Source organism: Aegilops tauschii, chromosome 7 (genome assembly GCF_002575655.3).
Source record: "Aegilops tauschii subsp. strangulata cultivar AL8/78 chromosome 7, Aet v6.0, whole genome shotgun sequence".
Lineage (NCBI taxonomy): Eukaryota > Viridiplantae > Streptophyta > Magnoliopsida > Poales > Poaceae > Aegilops > Aegilops tauschii.
The window spans coordinates 631,921,126-631,938,668 of NC_053041.3; the positions used below are offsets into that span (position 1 = coordinate 631,921,126).

At 45.9% G+C, this 17,543-nt stretch overlaps 1 protein-coding gene across 1 annotated transcript; it reads left to right on the plus strand.

Moving 5' to 3' along the window:
* The first annotated feature begins 16,506 nt into the window (after nt 1-16,506).
* LOC109753745 (FBD-associated F-box protein At1g60410-like) lies at nt 16,507-17,182 on the plus strand. The gene has a single exon (XM_020312668.4). The coding sequence runs from the start codon at nt 16,671-16,673 to the stop codon at nt 17,052-17,054; it is 384 nt and encodes a 127-aa protein (XP_020168257.1). The 5' UTR covers nt 16,507-16,670; the 3' UTR covers nt 17,055-17,182.
* Nucleotides 17,183-17,543: the final 361 nt, after the last annotated feature.

The window sequence follows — 17,543 nt, forward strand, 5'->3', positions numbered from 1 at the left end:
AAAAATCACATGGGTGTCCTCAGGTAAATTTCTAGGTCCCATGCATGCAAGAAATGGGAATGAAATTCAAACATCTGGGCGTCGTGGCTCGGCTGGAACCATTGAGAAACTTGGTTTTTTAATTCCTGTAAACCCAAAACACACATGAAAATCATGAAACTTGGCTTGGTGTCATGACATGGCACCAACATGCTGTGGTAATTTTGTTGTCCGATTTGCGAAGGCACACACATTAACAATCAACAAAGTCATTTTGGAACAAGTGTTGTCACGTTACAATCGGAAACACAAGTATTATTGAAATTGTGGGCGTTCTATTTACCATTTATGTGCAGCCACGCGTCCCCTTTTTTTATTAGCTAGGAGGCGCCATGCAGGGTAGCTATTTGAGTACGGGAGGCGTGCGATCAGACCCCTGCGCGTGCTTATCGGGAGGAGAGCCCTTTGACATCCATCTGCCGTCCACCTCTCTCCCAAGGTCTCCATTAATGGCGCCCGAGCCTCTGTTTAATGGCGTGGCTATGTCTCCCTCGACTGAGATTTAAGAGAGAAAAAAGAAAATTTGAAAAGAAATTTTTGCACGGATCTTGATGTAAGATCCGACGGTCCTATATAGCATCTACTGCGACTTATAGCAAGACTGATGAATATATAAGGGCAAAAGAAGAAGGAAGACAATGATATGGCTCGCTGATCTCTACTTTCTTGATGCGTTGCTGTAGGCCGCGGGAACTTGTCTCCGCGGCGAGCGGTGATGAGCTCTGTCGTGTCCTCAAGACGCTGCTTGAGACCATCCACTGATTCCTCCACCAGCCTTTGGCGGTCGATACAGAGCATGTCATTCTCGTCCAGAAGTTTCTTGACGATAACGCTGGTCCTCTTCAACAACACACTGGTTTCCTACTGCTGATCTGCACTTCGGACGATGTTCGCCCTCAGCAGGTCGCACTCGTCCCGGAGCCTCTCATTGCCCTCCCTTAGTTGCCGGATGACGCCGGTAGCCTGTTCAAATGAGGCTTTCATGTCTTCCTGCAACCTCGCCCACCCGGAGATCTGATCCATGTGGCTATGGATGATCGCATGCATGCGCCTGTAAGAGTCGTCTCCTACCCGTGAGACATTTTCCCAGGCCGCCACGGTGCGGCGGGACATCTCTGCTGCATTCGCGGCGCGGCGGGACATCTCCGCTGCTTCCACAGCGCAGCCGGAGCAGTCTGCTGCATCGACGGCGCGGCGGGACCTCTGTGCTGCTTCGGCGGCGCGGCAGGACCTCTGTGCTGCTACTTCCGTGCGGCGAGACATGTCGGCTGCTTTCAAGGTGAGGCGGGACATCTCTCGTGCTTCCGCTTCCATGCTCGCCTCTCCCTGGTGGTAATCTCTTGATGTCTACTACACAACCTTCTTCTTGTAGATGTTGTTGGGCCTCCAAGTGCAGAGGTTTGTAGGACAGTAGCAAATTTCCCTCAAGTGGATGACCTAAGGTTTATCAATCCGTGGGAGGCGTAGGATGAAGATGGTCTCTCTCAAACAACCCTGCAACCAAATACAAAGAGTCTCTTGTGTCCCCAACACACCCAATACAATGGTAAATTGTATAGGTGCACTAGTTCGGCGAAGAGATGGTGATACAAGTGCAATATGGATGGTAGATATAGGTTTTTGTAATCTGAAAATATAAAAACAGCAAGGTAACTAATGATAAAAGTGAGCGTAAACGGTATTGCAATGCTAGGAAACAAGGCCTAGGGTTCATACTTTCACTAGTGCAAGTTCTCTCAACAATAATAACATAACTGGATCATATAACTATCCCTCAACATGCAATAAAGAGTCACTCCAAAGTCACTAATGGCGGAGAACAAACGAAGAGATTATTGTAGTGTATGAAACCACCTCAAAGTTATTATTTCTGATCAATCTATTCAAGAGTCCGTAGTAAAATAACACGAAGCTATTCTTTTCGTTCGATCTATCATAGAGTTCGTACTAGAATAACACCTTAAGACACAAATCAACCAAAACCCTAATGTCACCTAGATACTCCAATGTCACCTCAAGTATCCGTGGGTATGATTATACGATATGCATCACACAATCTCAGATTCATCTATTCAACCAACACAAAACTTCAAAGAGAGCCCCAAAGTTTCTACCGGAGAGTCAAGACAAAAACGTGTGACAACCCCTATGCATAGATTCCCAAGGTCACGGAACCCGCAAGTTGATCACCAAAACATACATCAAGTAGATCACGTGAATATCCCATTATCACCACAGATAAGCACATGCAAGACATACATCAAGTGTTCTCAAATCCTTAAAGACTCAATCCGATAAGATAACTTCAAAGGGAAAACTCAATCCATTACAAGAGAGTAGAGGGGGAGAAACATCATAAGATCCAACTATAATAGCAAAGCTCGCGATACATCAAGATCGTGCCGAATCAGGAACACAAGAGAGAGAGATCAATCACATAGCTACTCCTACATACCCTCAGCCCCGAGAGTGAACTACTCCCTCCTCGTCATGGAGAGAGCCGGGATGATGAAGATGGCCACCGGTGAGGGATCCCCCCTCCGGCAGGGTGCCGGAACAGGGTCCCGATTGGTTTTTGGTGGCTACAGAGGCTTGCAGTGGTGGAACTCCCGATCAATTGTGCTCCTCGATGTTTTTAGGGTATATGGACATATATAGGCGAAAGAAGTCGGTCAGGGGAGCCATGAGGGGCCCACGAGGGTGGGGGCGCGCCTCCCTGCCTCGTGGCTTCCTCGAAGCTTCCCTGACGTCTACTCCAAGTCTCCTGGATTGCTTTCGTTCCAAAAATAACACTCCCGGAGGTTTCATTCCGTTTGGACTCCGTTTGATATTCCTTTTCTTCGAAACACAAATAGGCAAGAAAACAACAATTTGGGCTGGGCCTCCGGTTAATAGGTTAGTCCCAAAAATAATATAAAAGTGTTCAGTAAAATCCATAAACATTCAAAGCAGATAATATAATAGCATGAATACTTCATAAATTATAGATACATTGGAGACGTATCAGCATCCCCAAGCTTAATTCCTGCTCGTCCTCGAGTAGGTAAATGATAAAAGAAATAATTTATGAAGTGTGAATGCTAGCAGCTGCACAAGTTTGATCAATGATAATTTCAATCACCTTTTCTAGCATCATTATATGTCATAACAGTAGGTCATGTCATAAAACTTTTCATGATCAAGTAACAAACTATTCACATGTTAAAGTATAAATCATAAACTTTCTTGAAAACTAACAAACAGTGCTCTTAGTCATCAAACAATTGCAATTCTTCTTATTTTCAGGAAGGGTCTATGTCAGAGCTTTGATTTATCAAACTCCACATACTAAACTATCATTTAATCTTTCACAATTGCTAACACTCACATGATATTTATGGGTTCAAAGCTTTAATCAGACACAGAGAAAGATAGGGGCTTATAGTTTTGCCTCCCAACCTTTTACCTCAAGGGTAATGTCAACAATAATAGTTCATGATAAATTACATCCAATTGGATATATATATCAGGATCTTTCCAACACAATGTGCTTGCCAAAGGATAAAATGTAAAAAGGAAACGTGAAGATCACCATGACTCTTGCATAAGGTATAAGACAAGAATAAAAGATAGGCCCTTCGCAGAGGGAAGCAGAGGTTGTCATGCACTTTTATAGCTGGATGCACAAAATCTTAATGCGAAAGAACGTCACTTTATATTGCCACTTGTGATAGGGACCTTTATTATGCAGTCCGTTGCTTTTATTTCTTCCACATCACAAGATCGTATAAAGCTTATTTTCTCCACACCAATAGATCATACATATTTAGAGCAATTTTTATTGCATGCACCGATGACAACTTACTTGAAGGATCTTACTCAATCCATAGGTAGTTATGGTGGAATCTCATGGCAATACTGGTTTAAGGGATGTTTGGAAGCGCAAGTAGTATCTCTACTTGGTGCAAAGAATTTGGCTAGCATGAGGGGGAAAGGCAAGCTCAGCATGTTGGATGATCCATGACAATATACTTTATTTCGGATATAAGAAGACATAACCCATTATGTTATCTTCCTTGTCCAACATCAACCTTTTAGCATGTTATATTTTAATGAGTGCTCACAATTACAAAAGATGTCCAAGATAGTATATTTATATGTGAAATCTCTCTTCCTTCAATATTCTTCATGAATTGTTCAAGTGACCAATACAATGTTTGCTAACCTTCAATAAATTTACCACCTCTACTTCTTATATGTGAAGTCATTACTCCCCATGGGATAAGCATATGAAACATATATAATTTAAGATTTATGACATTCAAATCATTCAACTATTTACTCATAGGATATAAGTGAAGCACACGAGTACATGATAAACTACTCCAAAGATATATAAGTGAAGATCAATGAGTAATTAAATAATTACGTAGCTATGTGAAGACTCTCTCTCATTTAAGAATTTCAGATCTTGGTATTTTATTCATACAGCAAGCAAAGCAAATGAAAATAAAATGACGCTCCAAGCAAAACACATATCATGTGGTGAATAAAAATATAGCTCCAAGTAAAGTTACCGATGAACGAAGACGAAAGAGGGGATGCCTCCCGGGGCATCCCCAAGCTTAGGCTCTTGGTTGTCCTTGAATATTACCTTGGGGTGCCTTGGGCATCCCCAAGCTTAGGCTCTTGCCACTCCTTATTCCATAGTCCATCGAATCTTTACCCAAAACTTGAAAACGTCACAACACAAAACTTAACAGAAGACTCATAAGCTCCGTTAGTATAATAAAATAAACCACAACTTAGGTATTGTTGTGAACTCATTCTAAATTCGTATTTGTGTAATATCTACTGTATTCCAACTTCTCTATGGTTCATACCTGTCGGTGTACAAAAGTAGGGGCTTCCCTTTTGACCCCTTTACTTGTGCACGGGCAGTCGGAGCCAAGTGCCGTAGCCACACTTAACAAAGAAGAGGAGGAAAGCCGGAGCACAAGACGGTCAAGGCAACGGCAAGACCGGTAACACCAAAGAGCAAGAGGGCGAGGTGGACTCCCCCGGCAAGGCCCTTGCCGGGGCGGCCTCCACGACCCCGGCTAGAGCCTTGTCGGGGCAACTTGCCCAGTACCAGCAGAGCGAGCCACCCTCGAGCCCAAGAGTTCCGAACGCCGCCAACGACTACGTTGGAACCAAAGCTCGGGAGGCACCTCTGTGGTGGCATGCAGATCTTTGTCAAGATCATAAACACACAAGATCAGATCAGGACCAGAAGACGACGACCCTCGGCGGGATCCCAACCGAGGGAATCCACAAGACCCCCGGCAAGATCCTTGCCGGGGACGACCACGACGCCACGGCAAGACCCTTGCCGAGGACACCAGCGGGGCCGCAGCCAGGCCCACGTCTGCCAAGATACCACCGCCATTCCCACTCAGCTGCTAGCTCACCCAGCTCGGCAGGCACCTGCGTGGCGACGGGCGACCTCTACACCGACCCAGCAAGCACCTGCGTGGTGGCATGCAGATCTTCATGAAGACCCTACCACCGCGCCACCTCAGCTGCCTACCTGCCTACATGGCACCGCACGCACCGCTGGCCTGGGCGCGTGTCGAAGCGAGGTGGAGCGGCGACGGATGGGATGGGCCTCGTTCCATCCCCCGATAAAGCAAGGGGACACCTAAGCGACGCATTAAATGCGTCTTGTCCCGTAATACCGGGCGATAAGCTCGCGCACTGTACGCCTTTCCACCTCCTGTGTGCCACTGTGGCGACCCTTTTTGCCTATAAAAGGAGGCCCGAGGCGACCAGGAGAAGGATTCGGCTCTTTGGAACAGCGCAGCCACCGTAGCTAGTTAAAGAGCTCAAGAACACTCCAAAATACACACCAAAGCAGGACTAGGGTATTACGCGTCCTCGTGGCCCGAACCTGGGTAAACGATCTTTGTGCTAGCTCCTAAATCTGCTCTTCTCACAACCCCACGCCCGCCAACCGTAGAAGGGGTTCCAGTGATCCCATAGGTGTCATTTCCCCGACCATACCCTCCGATACTACTCATAGATTCATCAAAATAAGCAAACAACACATAGAAAACAGAATCTGTCAAAAACAGAACAGTCTGTAGTAATCTGTATCAAACGTATACTTGTGGAACTCCAAAAATTCTACCAAATTAGGAAGTCCTAAGAAATTTGTTTATTGATCTTCTACAAAAAGAATCAACTGAAAAGCACGTTCCTGTGATTTATGAAAACTAATCTCGTGCACGCAAAAGTTTCTGTTTTTCAGCAAGATCAAATTAACTATCACCGTAGGTTATCCTAAAGGTCTTACTTGGCACTTTATTGAAACAAAAGCTATAAAACATTATTACTACAGTAGCATAATCGTGTGAACACACAAAAACAGTAAAGGTAAATATTGGGTTGTCTCCCAACAAGGGCTTTTCTTTATTACCTTTTTAGCTAGGCATGATGATGACAATGATGCTCACATAAAAGATAAGAATTGAAACATAAAGGGAGCATCATGAAGAATATGAGTAGCACATTTAAGTCTAACACACTTCCTATGCATAGGGATTTTCTGAGCAAACAAATTTTGGGAACAAGAATCAACTAGCATAGGAAAGCAAAACAAGCATAGCTTCAAGATTTTCAACACATAGAGAGGAAACTTGATATTATTGCAGTTCCTATAAGCATATATTCCTCCCTCATAAAAAATTTCAGTAGCATCATGAATGAATTCAACAATATAACTAGCACATAAAGCATTCTTATCATGATCTACAAGCATAGAAAATTTACTACTCTCTACACACTACAAAAAAATACACTTCCGTGATGATACGTGTTTGTCACAGTAGGTCGCATTTTCTGTCATGCATGTACATCCATGACGATTTTATGACAGAATCAAGATAGTCATACCTGTGCTATCGTAGAAGTGTTCCATGACATTACCAAAATTATCATCACCGAAGTGTCCACTTCCATGACGATAAATCCCGCGTCACAGAAGTGCTTTCGTCAAGGGTGACCGACACGTGGCATCCACCGTAACGGAACGCCGTTAAGCTATCGGGTCGGGTTTTTGATCCGATAACCCATTAACATCCCTGACCAATGGGGATTTTCCATGTGTAAAATCATCATTGGCTGGAGGAAACACGTGTCGGCTCATCGTTGGGACAGATGTCATCCACTCATTGGACAGAAGGTGCCTATGATACGTCGACACGTGGCACGGCCCAATAGAGGCCCATTCCTGTGAAAAGGCCGGCCCGTTTGACTTGGTCAAAAGGTGGCGGGCCGGCCCATGTAAAGCCTGTTAACGGCTTGTTCGCATATAGCCCATTTACAGCCTGCTAACCCATGGCCCGTTACGCCCTATCCGAATTAGGCCCAGTAGCGTCATCTGGGCCACCCAATATGATTCCAGCCCGTTTTCACTTCTGGCCCATGTATGGCCCATGACGTCTTTCGGCCCATATGAGGCCCTATGTAACTCTTGGCCTATTAACGACCCGTGGTGAAACTGGCCCGTAATGAACAGTGTATCACTTTACACCCATTAACGGCCCGTGGTGAAACTGGCCCGTAATGAACAGTGTATCACTTTATACCCATTAACGGTCCGTTATTCCATTGGGCCGTTTCCAGCCCATGTTATCTTTCGGCCTTCTTAGAGCCCATTTATTCTTGGGCTCATTTCCAGCATTCGTTTACTTACAGCCCGTTACTGTCATTTTCTGCTTGTGGGCCAAATTCAGCCCGTGGTTACAGTCGGCCCGTTTGTGGTCCGTTAATACGTTGGGCCGTTTTCATAGCGTCATCAAATACGGCCTATTAACGATGGCCCGTTATGGTCGGCCCATGAACGGACGATTCCAACTCTAGCCCGTTTACGGCCATAATGCGGCCTGTTATTGGCCCATGTTTGGCCAATCGATCATACTGCCCTTATAAGGCCCATTGATGATACGGCCCGTAGAAGGCCCATTGTTTCTACGGCCCGTAGAAGGCCCACTGTTTCTACGGCCTGTAGAAGGCCCACTGTTTCTACGGCCCGTAGGATGCCTAGTGTCACTACAATAAATATTAGCCCATGGTTATTGTGGCCAAGTTTTAAAAAATAGCTTATTGCAGCCACTAGCAAACCGTGGAAAAAGAACTGCAATGACTACAAGCAAACAAATAAACAAGACAACAAGGAAATAAATAAGCAAGCAACTTACGCTAGGCTATCACGGCTATCACACATATTACATCCACTGGGCATCAAAGTTCGCCACCAGTGCAAATAAACGCGCCGACAAAAAAATATACATAACTGAGAGCACTTCAGAAGGCACTAGGCCTGGCCACGTCGGCCCCCCCAAACAGCTGAAGAAGCTGAGTAGACCTCAGTTGTGTCAACGATAGATGCATCAACACTAGATTTAAGGCATGATGGTGCGCACGGCAGTCCTCTGACATCTTCATTGCATCTTTGACTTCAAGTCGGAGCTGAGCTGAAGCAAGCCTTTCTGCTTTAAGTTGAGACTGAAGAAGTCGAACTGATTGAGGCAGCGACTGCACAGAGGTTGTCTCACACCTGCTGGTGAGTAGCTTCAACTCACTGTCTTCATCAAGACAGGACTTTGGGTCATCTCGCTGTCCTCAAGATGGTTTGGCTCACTATCTTCCCTAAAGTTCTGCCTGGCGTAAGAGATACGTGTCTGAAAGAGAAACAAGGAGACACGTAACAGGTTTCACAATTATATAAGCAAATAAATGGATCTGTTCTGCATAAGGAACATGTTTTTACAACTACAATTTGAAACTAGTAGTTGTTGCAAACATCCAATCAGATGTAAACAGCAAAGAAAACAGCAGTGGAGGAAATGATGCCTATCCAAATCTATACTAGAACAAAGTTTGAAGGCTTGAGAAGGATGAACTTACATTACATGTTAACACGGGCTGGACAAAGCCCTTCTCCATGTTGATGGAAGGATAATTCAATAAATTCCCCAAAGAAAATTCTTTATAAGCGTTGCCATTATTCTACATTTTGCAAAGAGTAAATATAGATCAAATAATATTGGAAGAAACAGAGGATAATGAAGCTCAGGTGTAGACTGATGATACATAATCAAATTGCAATTAATTAAGTACAGCGTTACAAGGCAAAAGGGAGAGAGGTACTGACAAGAGCAATGCAGAGCCCATTATTGTTTTGAGATCGTATGATCCTTTGAGAAAGGAGATTCATCTGAAATTAGTTTTCATACAAGAGAGAAGGTAAGGCCAAGCAGAAATTTAGGAGTCCAAATTTTGAATTGATATCATAGACAGTACCTGACGCTGGGCTCCCAGCAGTTCTAATAGGGGTTTGGCCACTGGAGTAGGGGTAAGTGTGGTACAGTTGGGCCTGTGTTTTCTGTGGCTGCTGATCTATCTGATTTAACAGGTATCACTACCTTTTCCAAATACCTAGTTTGTACTCCTTGAGGATCTGCACTCACCCTCTTCCTTTTGGACATCTATTATGAAAGAACAACATTTGACTGGAAAAACATAGTGTGACGACACATGGAATAGGTACAGAAAATGGATAGGTATGGCATATACTCATATATGATGCTTAAACTAAGCAGATGGTGTAACAAAGTAGAAGTAATGCAAGAGGTCAAATGCAAAATATGTGCGACCAATACAACTTTGCAAAGTTAGAGCAAGCACCTTGTTGGGTGAATAAGATAGGCCATCCTCCACCATGCCAAGTTTGTTAGCTAGTAGATCGTTCCGCAATATTCCTCTCGTGTGCCCATTCTCATATTCATTTTGATAATGTTCAATATCTGACATGCATGAAAACATAAAAACAAGTGAGATTTTCTTTGTAATGCAGAAGTGATTCTAATCCAATACTGCCTCCCTGTAAACCCCTTTGTGCTATCTCTGCAATTCTTTTAAAAGATGCCATGCATGCTGTAATTTGTTGTGTGCATTAATATAATGTGGCCTACTACTCAAAATATGAGAGCTCCAGAAGTGATGACACTTCGCAGATGATAGCTTCAACATATAGTAAAGAAGAACAAGTCGACCTGACCTGACAGATTCAAAATATACTAAGGGAGAACAACTCGACCTGACCAGTCGACCGCAAGAGAAGAGTATCATCTTAAAGAAGAGCAGAACAGCAAGCAGATTGAAGATATTACAAGTCTTTCAATACAATGTCGGTTGGCCACCCATGATGAACCAGAGCGCACAGAGAAATACTATTCTTTCCGGTCTCTCCATATGTGGCTCACATGCATTTCGAAACTAAAGTAGGAACATTTAGCTAACCAATTAAACATCTCTCAGTTTTACTAATATCAACAATAATATCAGATATGAATTTGTACAACTAAGCTTGTTTAGCTCGATGGGTGGAGCAGTGCTATTACGACACGAACCACGTAGGCTGATTGTGGTCATCATAAAATGGGGAAAACATAAGCATGATGAGTACAGTGTTGACCATGGCAGTGGGATGGCAGACCTGAAGCTGCAAACCGCGCAAAGGGTAGTTAGCAACCGATGTTTGCTTTGAAATAACAACTAAGATTTGGTATGGACAAGAAAGTACGGTCAACAAGTGAACAAGAAATGCAATTATGATGTCTCTCTATATGTCACGACATGCATTTGGAAACTCAAGTGGGACCTTTAGCTAACCAATTAAATGTGTCGGTTAACTAATATCAGTATCATATCACAATCATATTTGAACAACTAAGCTTTCAAATTCTGAGTGTTGTGTTGTTTAGTTTGAAGGGTGGAGTAATGCTAGTATGACAGAAAGCACCTATGCAGATCATAGTAGAGTAGATAAAAGGGGAAAACCCTAAGCATCAAGAGAAAAATCAGGAAAGTGGAACTAGCTAGACTAGTGGGTGGTGCACATGCTTTTCGAAACGAATATAGGAACATTAGGTGACCAATTAAACGTTCTCTGTTTTAGTGATATGAGCATCATATCAGATTCGTATTTCAACACGTAAGCTTTGGGTTGAGGTCTTGAGGAGCAGTGCTAGCACGACACGAAGCACCTACGATGATGGTAGTGAATATAAAGGGGGGGAAACCATAAGCTTTATGAGTATAGTGCCCGTGCCATGGCGGATCTGAAGGTGCAAACCGGACAAAGCTACTTCGCAACCAATGCTTGCTTTCAACTAGCCACTACGATTTGGTACGGACAAGAAAAGTACAGTAAACAAATTACGATCTATTTTACGAGTGAGATCAGTAACTTAAGCACATATGGAAGAGTACCACCTCTCTTGCGACGCCGTGTAGGCCTATGCTGATACGTTGAGGGTGATGCGGGTGCGATGGCTGCCGGCGGCGGGGAAGAAGACTTTAGACGGCAGACGGCCGGGTCGGGGGATATATCCTGTTGTTGTGGACGAGGCGGTCGTAGGAGCGGCAACGGCAAGGTGGACGACGGCGCCGATGAAGTGGGAGGAGGCGATGAAAGGATCCTGGTCCAGCGCCGTGGATGAGAGACGTCCATCTCTTGCAGTGGACGACGGGGTAGGGGTAGCGGCTCCGGCTCCGGCAAGGTGGAGAATTGGGTGGCGGACGGAGGAGGCTGGCCGCAGTGCGGAGGTTGTCATGCCGCCGACGGTGTATGAATGGGGAAATGGAGGGGAGGGGGGATCTCAAACTTTGGGACGCGCTTCTCTGAAATGGGGGAAAGTTACGAACTGATCCCCCGTTTAAAATTTCAGACATCGCGTCGGTTGGGGATAGGGCGGTAATCTCGCATCTCCCAAATATTTGTCGGTAACTATTTCGGGCGAGGAGAGGTTGTTTTGCCGCCCACGGTGTATGAACGGGCCTGACGGGTAGGGCGGTTGTGTCACGTCTGATGGAAGTTACACATCTGCCCCTATTTAAAATATTAGCCTACATCGATTTCGGACGAGGAGAGTTTGTTTTGCCACCCACCGTGTATGAATGGGGAAATGGAGGAAGAGACATATGTCTTTCGGACGAGCTTGAATCAAATGTGTTTTGCCGCCCACGTTTGGCGCCCACCGTGTCTGAATGGGCTCAGAGGCCGTCGTGTCACGTCTGATTGAAGTTACTAGTCTACCCCTATCGACAGCAGTGTAAATCCGGTCGATAAGGATGTCAAGTGTCAGGGGTAGACAGTAATTTCCATCTCGCAAACACTTGCTTCGGGCAGCCCACAAATTATAGTGGTTATTTAGCCGCTTCGTGCAAAACTTGGGAGAATTAGCATTCACATTTGCCCTGGGACCTGGCAAACTAAATTCAAATCCAATTTGTATTCGATTACGAATATCCACAGATAATTATACGTTTTGTTATTTGTTTCTTCAAAACCACAACAAAGATTTATTCCACCTTTATATATGATTATGATTTAGATATGCCATGATCTTCGAATTCAGTAGGTTGGATACACTCTGAGTCAAACAGTTATTTCATCCAATACAATATGCTCACACGAAAAACAGTTCACCTTATGTCAATCATACAAGTACTGAGGATTACCTCGCCTAAAAAATTTGGATCATTACAACACATGGACAACATAGGGGGTCTTGCAACATAATCCATTCAGAGACATGATACAACATGCAAGTACAATAATCTAATGACAATTTCAACTGGTATCTAAAGAAGAACCGGGATTACCTTGGGCTTCAGATAGCAGAAACAGCATGACCTCCTCCGTCTTCAAATGCAACATTCTTACTTCCTCCAATTCTTGGGTTGCTTGCATAATGCGTGCCGCTAATTCCGTAATTTCCAGCCTCAAGATAAAGATTACCTCATTCATGGCAGCCACACCATCTCTTTCTACCTCTAATAGAGCCTCAAGCACTATAATATCTGTGCTCAGACTGCTCTCCGGCGGTGTTGCCTCTGAACTGCTACCATCTGGTAACATGGATGGCGCACTGCTTCCACAAATAGATTCTGGGGTTGTACATTGTGTCTTAGTGTGAACGGCATCCTGAAAGGTTTCTGCTGGACATCAGTAAGAGATAGTTATCGTATGATCCAGGCAGTAAGCTTACATGGTAAACGACGGACGAATTATTGCCGAGCATGGCAAACTATATTTAAATGGTTCGAAGCAGCATCAGCCGAAAAGAAATTAAAATGGTAAGATGAAACTAGGGATGTAAGTGGCAAATAAACGACATCCGCCAGTCTCATCTAGTTAATTTTTGCTACCTCCCTAGTTCATTTTCCTCAAAAAACAAAAACTCTTTTGAACTATCATACCACTAGTGGACTTTAATCGGGATTAAACGGGACCCAGTTGACATCCCTAGTTGAAAGGGAGTGTACAACCGCTATATTTAAGTTGCCAAGGCATCTAAGCAGTTGAAATAATCTGAGAAAGCACTTAACAGTGTGGCCTCATATAAACTACGAAGACAGTCTTGTGATGAAGTTGAGAGGAAAAGTTAAGGACTCAAATGAAATAGGCATGCATTTATTTACGATAGTACAGCAGGCACTGCTGACATATTGGCCAACTCAGGTATAGCGTAACAACAAATAAGCATTCGAATCAAGCAATACAACAAAGCAGACAACTGAACTATTTGTAATTCGGTAGGATTACACGTTGAGGGCACAAGCCAAGAAAGCAGCCCACTCGCATTACATTTCACATGTACTAAAACACACTGGCTTACCATATGTTGCTGTGACGCCTAGCTGTTGTTGCAATGTTCTTTGAAGATATCGTCAGCATCCCGTGGTTGCAAATCTAGTTGTTGTAGTTTATTCTGCACCATCTATTTAGGTAAAATTAATTTTAATCGCATGCACTGGTCCGAATTGATCATCAATGGTTCATCTAAACTAATGAAAGAAGGGTGTGTGCATACACGACAATATATCTGCTTCCCTCTATTTTTATGCTTGTTCGAGGTGCCAGCCCCAAAAGAACAAATATTTTGCTTGATGGGGTTGGCAGCTCCATAATTAATCGAAGCATCAAATTAGTCATGCAAGTTGGGAAGATCAAGAACACACAAACAAGTAATGAACAGAGGCTCGGAGCAGTGATGTAATAGCTAGCATCAGAAAATGTAGGGTAAAATGAACAAAAAGCAGCGGAACCACATGCCAGTTTGCTGATGTGTAATTAAGCATAGAGAACATTAAGCAGTCTGATGGAACCAACAGGTGGCATCAGAACAAAACTAAAGCATATTAACTATATGTGCACTGGTATGTAATTTAGCACATGTAACATGTTCACTGCCAGAAGTATGGCCCTACAGGTGCAAGCAGAATAACGCGTCTCATGAAAAACTGAATGATGCCCTGAAGAAATTCAAAGGTGCGGTGCTTATGCTAGGAAAGTGAACGTAGGCTCCGGCCATTGGATAATAGTACCTGATTCTCGGCGGCGTATGGGTATCGTTGTCATACTTGATAGCTAAGGATCGTCGATGGTGCTCGTGTTGCGGTTGAGTTTGGGCCGGCTGTCGCCGTCGCTGAAGCGGCTCCGGTGCTACGGTTGCGGCGCCTGTCGACATACAAGAAAGCTCATCTGTGGTAAGTGAATAGTTGCACGATAAAGAGAAAAACCGAAGGAGTACAAATCGAAATAACCTGACGAGGCTGCGGCGTCGGTAAAGCAGGGCCGGTGGAGTTGAATATGGCGTCCGTGGAGTAGGTCCGGTGCAGTGGACGAAGGCTTCGGCGGGCGCGTTGTACAGTGCTTTCGGTGAGGCGGATCTGTTGCGGCGGACGAGGGCTTGTATGAAGGGCTAGCGAAGGGGCGGACGAGGGAGTCAGTGAAGGGCCTATGCTGTGGTGGACGAGGGCGCCGGTTAAGCAGATCCGGTGTGGTGGACCATGATGGCGGTCAAGGAGATCTTGAGCGGTGGACAAGCCAGTCGCTGAAGCGGCTCCGGTGAAGTGGTGAGTTGGCTGTTGGGGGTTCCAAGGTGCGGAAGGTAGATCCGGCGGGGTGTGATGTCCACCGCTGCAGCGGAGGACTAGATTCGGCGGCTTGCCGTGGTTGGGGGGTCGGGGAGGGGAAGGGGAGGGGCTCTGGGGAAGAATGTTGGGGGCAAAGAGGGGAAATCAATGGAGTTACCAAAGCAGCCCTTTTCCGTTCATGTGGCAGTGGTAAAACAGGAATATCGCAGGGCTAAACTTTCGGGCGCGTGATATTTCGATGTGAGCGGGAAGTTTGACAGTTTTTGGCGCCTAAAATTATAAGTATTCTGCTCTCGTACGACCGACTAAGATATCATGGCTGACAATTTGTTTTTTTTGCACGCAAAAAAAATGTGCAAGTTTTGAAAATCAATGTCTCCAACTCGAAACTTAGATTGCCCATTCAATTCAAATATGGATCATTGAGCTACTACAACCAAATACCATCATACGGTCCAATTCAAATGAAATTCCAAATGTGTTTATCCTAAATATGATGACAAAAGAAAAAATGTGTATGTGTATGAATAAAGTGGATGATTATAAAGTTTGAACATGCCCGTATGTGTATATCTCTATGTTTGATATATGAATTTGAAATCACGAAATCCCGGCTTAAAAAATGTACCTCCGTTTAAATGAATTACAAAAGCTAATGATGGAGTCGAATTCCAAAATTCCAATCTTAGGTTTGTAATTCTGGTACATCAAGGTATATCACGCATGTTCAAAAGTATCGTTATCTCATAGTACAAACTGTGAAACAAATTGATCAACCATGAGTGCACAATATCTCAATTACGCTAAAGTCCCTCAAATATAGACACCTCACTCTTTATCTGAAGTCAACCCCCCCCCCACCACCACACACACACACATAGAGAAGTCGTACTCACTACTGGAATCAGCTAATTTGCCATCTGCCAGCTCTTTGCCGTCTGCTAGCGGATGGCAAAGAAGGTCTTTGCCATCAGCTACCCAAAAGCAGACGGCACAGAAAATGGCAGACAGCAAAACAGGCCTTTGCCATCAGTCAGTTCTTTGCCGTCAGCTGGCGGACGGCAAAGAATCTTTGCCGTCAGCTGGCGGACGGCAAAGAGAGAGGTGGCCCCCCACTAACGGAAAAAAAACGCCCCCACTTTGCCATCTGCTAGCAGACGGCTTGCCGTCTGCTAGCAGACGGCAAAGAGACAAAACAGCGGACGGCAAACCAGATCCACACCCCCACCGCACGTTATCTCTTCTCTCCCTCTCTCCCCCCCGCCGTTATCTCTTCTCTCCTTCTCTCCCCTCCCCGAGGCCCACCAGATCCGCACCCACCGCCGCACCCACCGCCGCCCCCGCCGCTCCTCTCCTCGCCGGCCGTCTCCGCGGCCTGCCTCCTCTTCGGCCTCGCCGGGTTCCTCGCCGCCGCGGTCTCCCTCTCCTGGGCGCCCGCCGAGGGCCCGCGGGGCCGCTGCCTGGACTCCTCCCACCCGCTCTCCGTCTCCGTCGCCTGGGACCGGCGCCCCGGGGATGCCGCGGGCGGCGCCACCGACCTCCCGGCGGGCCTCGCCACCGGATCGCGCGGCAGGCACAAGGTGGGGGAGCCGCGACCTCGAACAGGAGGCCGCCGCCTGGGGCGCATTGATTCGAGCTAGGGTTTCAGTCAATCGGTCGGGACCATGGAGTCGCCGCCGCCCAAGCGCAACGCCGGCCACGTCGGCGAGGACGGAATCAGCGCCCTCCCCGACCACCTCCTCCTCGACATCCTCGAGCGCCTCCACCTGCGCGAGGCGATCCGCGCCGGCGCGCTCTCCACGCGGTGGCGGCACCTCCCCAGCCACCTCTCGCTCGTGCACCTCGACGCCGGTCACTTCCGCGGCGCCACATCGCTCCAGGTCATGGACGCGTTCACGGGCGCGGCACGGGCCTTGCTCACTCGGGTGCCTCCCGCCGAGGGAGTGTGCGAGAGTGGTGCCCTCAAGGTGCTCGTCCTCAGCTTCTACACGTCTTCCCCTCACCTGACCTCATTAGCACTTGCAGTAGGCTCAGGCACCTCAGCTTGAGATTCTGCAGACTGCTTGATCTGCACTCCACGCTCAAGATCGATGTGCCGTGCTCTGAGCTCCAGGAGCTTGAGTTCATCGGCCTTTTGTGCACACGGATCGAGCTCGTCTCTGTCCCCAAGCTTAGACAAGTGGAGTGCAAATGTTGGCTCTTCAATAACCCACCAGTGCGCTTTGGCTACGTTCCTGAGCTTCGCGGTTTAGTACTCGCTTCTAAAGCCAAGGCATGGCAAGAGCCATTCGCGCTTAGCGAATGCCTGTCAACGAGTGTTGGTGCCAGGAACCTGTCAACACTGACTCTGTGTTTTGGGTACCAAATGGTATACTTAATTTCTGCGCACCACTTAAATATAAATCTTCTGCATCGTCATACCATGTCTTCTCTACCAGTTTCAGTTGTGCATGTATGTTCTTGCTGCAGATTTGGATTCAGCCAGAACCTCCGAAGCAGCTCATTGCTATATTCAGAAACCTGACCTCTGTGCGTCT